The sequence below is a fragment of the Lucilia sericata genome, unplaced genomic scaffold (assembly GCF_015586225.1).
Source record: "Lucilia sericata isolate MDLA Ls3-8-SP2 unplaced genomic scaffold, ASM1558622v1 Contig000082F_arrow, whole genome shotgun sequence".
Classification (NCBI taxonomy): domain Eukaryota; kingdom Metazoa; phylum Arthropoda; class Insecta; order Diptera; family Calliphoridae; genus Lucilia; species Lucilia sericata.
The window spans coordinates 145174-155354 of NW_023994115.1; the positions used below are offsets into that span (position 1 = coordinate 145174).

At 32.2% G+C, this 10181-nt stretch overlaps 1 protein-coding gene across 1 annotated transcript; it reads right to left on the reverse strand.

Annotated features, from left to right (window-relative positions):
* Positions 1–7095: 7095 nt before the first annotated feature.
* Positions 7096–9504, reverse strand: LOC119599557 (bromodomain-containing protein DDB_G0280777). The gene has a single exon (XM_037949358.1). The coding sequence runs from the start codon at positions 9502–9504 to the stop codon at positions 7096–7098; it is 2409 nt and encodes an 802-aa protein (XP_037805286.1).
* Between the last annotated feature and the right edge of the window lie 677 nt (positions 9505–10181).

A 10181-nucleotide genomic window follows, 5' to 3' on the forward strand; every position in this document is an offset into this window, starting at 1 on the left:
TTTGCCATGTTTGTTTGCAGTTTTCTTTACTTTTTATAGCACGGTTATTGTTTGTGGTAGCAGCAGTATTGCCATAAATTTCTTGCAGTCCAGGCAACATCTAAGATTTCCAATCCAAAAAAATATACAAAACAAAATTGAAACATACGTTAAACTTGATTGTGTGTATTGAATGAAATAAAAAATAATAAACTTGCTACCGGTAGCTTACTCAGTCAGTCAGTCATTCATTCATTCAGTTAAAGCTAAATTGTCAATAACACAAAAATCAAACATTGGTGGTAATTGAATTTACTGCGATTGGTTGATTTGATATACCGCTGCAACCAACACACTCCGAGAAACAAAATACATAAATAATAAAAAGTAGAAATAGCATAAATTTATATGACTGGGTGGCTGCAAAATCGATAAAACAAGTTTCAAGTCTAGTATAGATTTTAAGCAAACAGGTAATAAACAGGTCAATGTTTTATATAAAAACATGGGGTGAACTCTATTCACGCAGGGTATTTTAATGATTTTGAATGGATACATATTTTATTTAAACTTCTGTATTTTTATGCCCTACATCACTTTAGTGGGGAGGGTATATTGGGTTTGTGCTGATGTTTGTAACGCACAATAATATTAGTCCTATACCCACCTTAAATCGTTTTCTAAGTCGATTTAGCTATGTCCGTCGGTCTGTCCGTCCGTCCGTCCATGTAAACTTTGGAATCAAACTACAGGTCGCATATTTGAAGATAATTCAATGAAATTTTTGTACACGATTTTCTATTGTCTCAGTGACGAAGCCTATTGAAAATGGTCATGATCGATCCATTATTTCACCTAGCCCCCATACAATCGAACTACCGAAAAGGGCTTGTAAAACTTGTAATCAAAGTACAATTCGCAATTTTGAAGATAATTCAATGAAGTTTAGTACATGATCTTCTAATGTACTAGAGACGAATCCTATTGAAAACATCGGTCCAATATTTTACCTAACCCCCATACAACTAAACCCCCCTAATAGGACTTTTAAGTTCATAATTATGTTCAATAAACTCGTATCTCGACAAAAAGCATATCCTGATGAATTTTTTGATGATAGGGGCTCATTTGACCCTCGCCCCCATACAAAGCTACCTTCGAAATATGACTTAAATGTACACAATTTTATTCAACAAAAAATGGCGAAAGTATATCTGAGATTTATGTAGTCGATGTTACCGTCACACAGTCTTAACATCCAATTTTGCGGCCAGTTTTGGCAATTGACAAGTTCTATATCAGTCAATACCCAACTTCTACATCAGTTTTCTTTCGCTTATGGAAGTATAAAAGTAAGTAGTTATATAATAGAAGAAAATTTTCGCATTTGTGATATCGGTATATATAAGTCTAACATTCCGTTTGTAGTTTCCACACTATAATTTTCCAACCCTTTAAGTATACATATTTTTTCTGAATCCTAATGCAATGATTTTAATTGACGGTAAAGGATATATAAGATCCAATGTTACCCGTTATAACTTAAATTTTGTAATAACATACAAATTAAAAAGTAATTTAAAAATGTATATTGACATTATGTCCCAGAAATAATAATGTGTCATATTTTATTCCTTCTATAAATTCTTCACATTTACATTTTATTATTTTCAACATTTTCAATTTCTTATTTTGTGTATTTTATTTTCCAAAATCTTTATATCCTATAACATTTTGACACGTGACTTTGAATTGAATATTTTGTATGAATGTTTGTGTGTTAATAATATACAATATATGGTCATAATCAAAATATGAAGCAAAAAAAAATTAAATAAAGCAAGCAGAATAGAATCGAGTTGAACTTATAAAGAAAATCCCTTGGTTATAAACGTCATTCATTCTAGGAAAATCCAACTCATACTTGTATAATCATAATTTATTATTTACGTAATAAGTATAAACTACTAATACTACAACAAAGCATACATACATAAATTTAATATATAAATTATTTTAGTTGTACTTACGTATGTCTGAATGTACATAATGTATACAATCCTATCATTTCATTTCTAAGTTCTACTAATACTTGTGTTCACACATACAACAAAAGAACCTTTAGTTTGTCTCTGTTCAAATCATTTCGAATTATAATCATATTTATGTGAGGTTATGTTTGTTAAAAGTAGGGTTTCTATAGAAAATAACAAAATTAGAAATTTTGTAATATTTTTATTTTGAACTATTATAACTAAGAAAATATAGAATTGCAGAAAAAAGTACTTCCCAGAAATAAAAACGAATTAGTATTTATCACACGAAATTGCCTTAAGTAGAATTTAATTTTTATAAAATTGTTGATTTTATAAAGAAAATAAAATTAATTTTTCAAACAAAATATATATTTAATAAAATTTTTCGGTATAATTAAACATTACTTCCTGAAATCCAGTATTTACAGCTACATATCTGAGTACGGAATTGGAAACCCTTGTATAAGTCCGTACATGCAAGTATTATATAATAAGTGTTGGTAAGGTGTTTGTTATTCAACTAATCCTTTAATTTTTGTGAGAAGTAAACAAGTTTATCCAAACTAATACACTGAAACGTATTTATATGTACGTATTTTCTTACATGCGAAGATTTATAAGTATGTATGTATTCTAGATATTACATGCAGATGGACATATATACTTACATTTATTGTTCATCTACAGTGAAGAATAAAACTATAAGTCAAAGGACACCAGCACAATTTGTTATAATGATAGAATTCGGCATAAGTAGTAGGTTCCAAAACAACACAAATAAATTTATCTTATCTGGGAAAGGTCTTCAAATTTTAGATCAAAACTTTCATTAGTTTAGGAATAACCTTAGAGGCAGGAGGTATTGTGGCAGAACTTTATAGAGAGATATTTTATAAATCCTTATATGTAATAAGGAGTGGGATACATTAACTTTATAATTCCATTTAAATTACAAAATGTACATTAGAGTTTCGCGAGGAATAGTATTTTTAAGAATTTCATATAGGAATACCCCTCAATTAATGTACTAAACACGAGAAAAATAAGAAATGAAATGGTCCCCAGTTCCCTACCAGCGCTTGAAAATCCTGACCTCAGTATAATTTAAAAAAAAGTATTTAAATGAAATGGCCCTCAAAAATTACATTATTTTGCGCTGATTGCGGGAAAAATAATTCTAAAATTTTTGTAGAGTATTTCTGACTCACAAAATTATTTTTATTGGGTTTGAAATGCATATAATTATCGCCTTTAATCGAAATAGTTATCAAAAGTGTCGTAATTTTTAGCTTACAGAAAAATATATTTAAATATTTTTTCGCATTTTTATACCCATCATTTTCGTCAGAAGGGTATATATAAGTTTGTCATTCCATTTGTAAATTCCACAATAAAATTTTCCGACCTTATTAAGCCTGGATCCTTATAGATAGTGGAGTCGATTAAGCTATGTCCGTCTGTCTGTGTGTCTGTCTGCCTGCCGTCCGTTGAAATAAATTTTCTGAAGAACCCAGATATCTGCGGTATCCAAATCTTCAATACTTTTGTCAGACATACTTTCGAGAAGTTTCCTATTTTAAATCAGCAAAATCCATTCGTAAATAACAGAGATATGAGCAAAAATCCGAGGCAACCTCAGAAAATGTCATCAAAAAATAAATTTTTTTTAAATTTTATATAAGATTAGGCAAAAGCGAATATAGACTTACTTGTTTATTATTTGGAATATATACTCTCCCTATAATGCGTTAGAAATATTCAATCAACAATTTTAATTATTATTTGGGCGATAAGCTCAAAGTTACGGAATTTTTGAGACCCATTTCGACCATTGCAGAAAAAAAATTTAACATATACTGAGATCGGGATTTTGGAAGTGGGCGTGGCTTTGAACGATTTTTATAAAATTAGTATTACTCCAATTTGGCTCAATTGGGTCAATTTTCATTCATCTGCGATGATTCCTTCTATGTTTGGCCAATGTTTATATGAAATCAAAACACTGTGCGCCGTGCTCGAATATGGAAATGACAAAAAGTATGACGGAAATCAGTTGACTCTAGCCCCCGTATGTGATATCCTTTGAATAGAAATTTAACTGACATAATTGACACAATCATTATACAACTTCTCTTGCAGAAAATCAGTTTGCCAATAAAGATAAACTTTTATTAACATAACTAGTTCTAAAACATTAATCACTATTTACTTTAAATATAGCTAGTGTAGGTCGGCCATTACTTAAAAACTTTATTATTTTAATCGATATTAAATAAATTTTTCACCTTTTTGATCTGAAAATATTTTTAAAATTTACTGTTATTTAACCTAATTGTATCAGACTGTATGTGATTACTATTACGTATTTATATTTACATACACACATACATAGCACCTCCGATTTGTTAATATGTTTGTGTGCAACAAATATAAAACACACCTTGTACCCTGCAGTTCACGGTATAAGAATTAGTTATTTGACTAATTATTGAAGCCTGAACATGTCCTATTAAAAATTAATATCAATTGATTAGTTGGGTGATTTAAACCACTTTATAGATTATTGATATAAAGTTACAATTGACTTTCACTTTGCATATTAAAACTCGGAGAAATTTTTGTTTTAAAATATCGATTCCTGCTAAAACTTCAGGGGTTTTCTGTTTCTATGTGAATGTCTGTCCGTATTTATATGCTTATGCATACATTTATGTATCTTAATTAGTAAAACAACAAATTTTACTCTAATTTGTATCTGATTATCTAATGTGTTGATAGTTCTATGTTTCGTGATACGGTCTATGAATTTATGTTGTTTGCCATTATGATTACCATTGTTGTTGCTGTTGCAATCGTAAATTCCTAAAATAAATTTTTAGTTTGAACTCGAGTAAGTGTGATTTAATTTCAAATTCGCTTTAAAAGCTTGCATAAATATTAGGCTTATGCTCTAAATTCCTCAAATTTTATAAATTAAATTTATATCTTTAATATTATCATCCTTGACAATAACATACTATATACTATACTAAGTATAACACAAAATACTATAACACTATTGACAGACTTGATCATTTTTTCATGACATATCTAAAAATATAATTTTAAGGACTGAGTTCCATAAGAGTAACCCAACATCTGGCCCTTGACCATATAATAGAAACAACGGCAATCAAAATACATGTAAGGGATCTTGTAAATCTAAATATAAGATATTGAAAATTTTGATCAAAATGGGTCTCAAAAATTTCTTAGTTAATAAAAAAATGCTATATAAGCATAAACCTCTCAAACCTGGACCGATCCGGAAAGATTTTGGTAGAGTTATTTATATGCTCACAAAACATATTCAAGTCGTACTTTATCCCGATAGCTTTATTATTCAAAGAAATATATGCGTCTAAGTGATTTTCGTAAGTGGACCTTATATGGGAGCCTATCCGGAAAAAATTTCGTAGAGTGTTCATATAAAGACAAAACATATTTGTGTCGAATTTTATCAAGATAACTTTATTTGACAATGAAATATGTACGTTTAAGTGATTTTCGGAAGTTGGCCTTATATGGGAGCTATGACCAATAATGGACCGATCCGGGAAAAAAGTGGTAGAATGATTTATATGTACACAAAACATATTCAAGTCGAATTTTATCCCTATAGCTTTACAATTCAATGAAATATATGCGTTTAAGTGATTTTCGGAAGTGGACCTTATATGGGAGCTATGACCAATTATGGAACCATCCGGAAAAAGTTTCGTTAGACAAAACATATTTGTGTCGAATTTTATGAAGATAGCTTTATTTGACAATGAAATATGTGCTTTTAAGTGATTTTCGGAAGTTGGCCTTCTATGGGAGCTATGACCAATTGTGGACCGACTGTGATCTACGTTGGTAGTATGATTTCTGTTCATATTATATTTGTATGTGCAAAATTGTTGTGTTGATACCGATATATTTGAGGGAGTTATTAATGATCAAATAGTTTCTGGGAATATATACCTTTGTATGGGGGCTATGGGAAATTTTGGATCGATTATTTTGATTTTCAACACAGTTGATCCCTGGATAAAAAAATAATGTGTGACAAAGTTCATCGAATTATCTTTTGTAGTTTCTGAGAAAACGACTTAAGAATTACGAAAAAAACGTAATTTTTTCGAGGTAGTCTGAAATTTTTACTCATAACTTTTAACGTTGTGAACCGATTTTGCTGATTTTCAATACCAAACTGCATAGGATAATAACAAATATTTTTTGGTGACTTTGGTTTATTTCTTTTGCTTAGTTTTAACGTGAGCGTGTTTTAGGTAGACAGACAGACGGACATAGCTAAATCGACTCAGAATTTGATAAGAAGCCGGAATATATATATTTTGTTGGATCTCAGATGAATATTTCTTGGTGTTACACACGGAATGACAAACTTATATATACCCTCTATCACCACTGATGGTGGTGGAGAGTATAAAAATTAAGAATTATTATTCCCGTAATCACCTGAAAATTACTGTATTTTTGAAACCCATTACGAAATTTTTAAAACCCATTTCGAAAATTTTTTTTTCAAGATTGATACTGAGATTAGGATTTGCAATACGCTGGTAGGGAACTGAGGCCCCTTAAAAAAATATTTTTTATTTTTCTCTTGTATAGTACATTAATACATATAAATTGAATGGTACATTCGGGACACTCGATTATACATATAGTAATTTTTAAGATTTGAACTCACATGATATGATTTCAAATAAGTATTTATTAGATTTAAGACCGGCTGAGATGGAAATTATATGACAAAATCGAAAATTAAAATTTTTTAGTGAAATTTAATAATTTTTAACTCAAATATTTGCGACATAAAAAAATATATAATTTATTGCATTAAATCTTATATAAATATTTTATAAATGTATAAAACGAGGTCTGTTTCCTCTGACTTTAATGTTGTTGGACTTAGCTAAAAATTACCTAAATTTTAATTATTAAAACAACAATAATTTGTAATTGGTTCTAATAAAACCAAATATTTTAAAATAAAAATATTAAATATTAAGAAACAAGAAGAAAATTACATTTAGTAATGATGAGAATGAGAATACGAATGACCATGCCCGTGACCAGGACCATGACTATGGCGATAAACGGTATGAGGTAAATGGTAGCTCTGTTGATGATTATTATGAGGCTGATGATAATTACCATGACCATAATTTTGCTGTTGCTGATAGTTACCGTATCCAGGTTGATGAACCTTATGAACTACGGTATGCACAATGGGTACTTTTATGGGTACTGGATAGTAAACCGGTTTGGCTATTTGTTTCTCCACCGGATATGGAACCCGCTTCTCAACTATATAGGGAATGGGACGTTCCACTGGGAAGGGCTTTAGTTTTTGTATGGGAATTTTAACCTCCTGAATTTTTGGTATAGTCACAGTTCTAGTCATGGGTATTTCAATGGGTACGGGCTTATTAATCGCTGTTATCATAGTATCGGGCACTTCGATAGTAACATTTTCTCTATAGGGCACATGAATCTGTTGATGTTGCGGTATGGGTATAGCTTTAATAACCTGGGTATGTTGACTTATGGGCGTGCCGGTCAAAGCCTGTAAACTATGCGGATTATGGTGCACGGTATGGGTAATGGGTGGTAATGCTGGTGCTGGGGATTGTGCTATTTGCTTTTGTATTTGCAATTGTTGATCATGATCAATGAGTTGATGTTGTAATTCTACAAATTGTTGTTGTTGCTGGTGCAACTGATGTTGCAGATGTTGTAATTGTTGCAGTTGTATGGCAGATATATCATCTCTTTCGGTTTCAATATCATTATTTTCGAGCAGGGCATCATAATTATAGGCATGTTCCTGGGCATCGTGGCGTTTACTTTTGTGTTTTAGGGGTTTTTTAATACGTGTACTTTGGGAGGTTTCAGCTGTTTCCGGTTCCTGTATTAAACTGTGTTGATATTGATTATTGTTTGATTGCGTATGCTTCTGCTGTTGTTGTTGCGGCTGCTGTTTTTCTATTGTTGTTGATTGTTTTGGCTGATAATTAGCCATTATTTGATTTTGTTTCCATGTGTGATAATTATCTCCAGCTACATGGCGGTAATGTTGTTGATGATGGTGATGCTGTTCTTGATTATCATTTTTATGTTGTATAAATGTTTGATAATATGTAGCTGGTGCTGGCATGGTAGTAATGGTCTGCTGTTGTTGTTGTGATGCGTATGCTGGTAATTTTTGTTGATATTGTATATATTGGTGCTGCTGTCGTGGTTTTGTCGTTTGTCTATAATTATTTAATGTGTAATATTTTTGCGGGTTTTCTATTTCATATCCAACTGTAGCTGTTGCAGTCATTGATGGTGGAAAATAATTTGCAAAAGTTTTCTCTTGTTCCTGCTGGTCATCATAAAATGTAGTTTGTTGATTATAGAAATTTTGCAGTACTGGAGTTTGTTGTCCTTCATCTTCATAAGCCAATGCATAATTTTCCATAAGACCATCGCTATCATTGCCGCCTGCAATAGGCTCACCTTCACTCTCACTGCCATCATCGTCTGAAACACTTGTATCGCCGGCAGTAACACCACCAACATTATCTAGGCCGCCATAATTTGATAATCGTCTAAACAAAGTTTTCTGTGCATTATTGTTGTGTTTGTTGTTATTGGCTTCAGCAATAATGTTGTTATTACTGTTGTAGTTGCTATTACTATTGCCATTTCCATATGGCTGATGATTCGCATGTAAATTGTTTTTATATGCCGCAGTCGTGGCATAGTGATGCAGTACATTATTTTTATCTGTAGCACTTTGTAGGCCTCCTAAAGATGCTGCATAATGTTGGCCAGCAGCCGTAAAAGTTGTAGGCACAAAACCACCATTATACACACTAAACGCATCTTCATGAACAAGACCTCTACCTACAACTCCTCCAGCAGTGGCACCCCGAGCAACAATAGAATTTCCATAATTGTTTGACTGTAAGCCCATAAAGCCACGACCATTAATACCAGCGGCACCCACAGCATCTCCTTGTTGACCCGATCTAACTGCTGCAGCACTGTTTTGTTGATGCTGTTGTTGTTGCTGCGGCTGTTGCTCAGTAGCTTCCGCCGCCTCACTTACATGATAGTAATTCTTTATGTAGTCTGGACTGGCATAACCATTTGTTAATCCTGTTAGGGCCGATATAACATCCGCAGCCTCTGCCACAGCATTGGCTCCTTCATAATTGCCGGTTGATTCTTGTTGTTGATGTTGCTGCTGGGTGGTTGTTAACCCCCACGTTGTTGCTATCGATAGCAATGTATTGATTATAAGTGCATAGTGAAATGTTGTTGTTGCTGTTGCAGCTGGGGTTGAGAAGGTCCTTGTAGCAAATTGTAAATTTATGTTTCTATTCCTATAGTGTTGTATACGTTGTCTAGCCTTTGGCTTAGGCCATAACAACACTGGCCACAATTGCATTTTTTGTGCAACGACGTTTTGTCGTGATTTGTTTTTCCAGCTTCTCTCTGTGTTGTTATTGTTTTTAGTTGCTGCTGTTGTTTTTAAATTCCACTAATACTGTTATCCTGCACGTTTTGATTTTAGTCCCAATTGTTGTCAGTTTGTATGAATTTATCCTTAACAAATATGCAAACTTTTGTAACTCCTATAAGCTAGTTGGCTGGCTGGCTGACTGGTTCGTTGGTTGATTGCTTGGTTGGCTCGCTAGATAGCATGGAGGAATATTTTGTTGTTCATTTGTCTAGCTGGTTAGATGCAGTGTGTGTCTGCTGCGTAGAGATTAGTTGTGGCTTGTTTGCTTTTGGTTACTTTTGATTAAAATGTAAATTTTCTTTATTTTGTCCCAGCTTTTATATAGTGAGGCAGCACTTCTTTCTTTTTTTGCGTTTTGTCTCCTCCTCAGTTTTTGTTTTTTTTTTGTTTAGAGTGGTTTATTACAAATGCAGTTAAAAAGGGTTTTTGATTTCATTAAGACGATGTTGCTGTTGTTATAGTTGTCATTGCTTGTAATATGAGACATTTTTACATTTGCATGTGTTCAGCCATGACCAAACACTCATGTTGCATGTATATGGTTTTTTTTGTGGCAGTTGCTGTAGCAAGTTCAATCACCATACTACACCGCTCACATGTTT

Excerpts from the sequence above, each read along its gene's own strand:
- LOC119599557 (XM_037949358.1), bottom strand. The coding sequence starts at position 9,504 with ATGCAATTGTGGCCAGTGTTGTTATGGCCTAAGCCAAAGGCTAGACAA.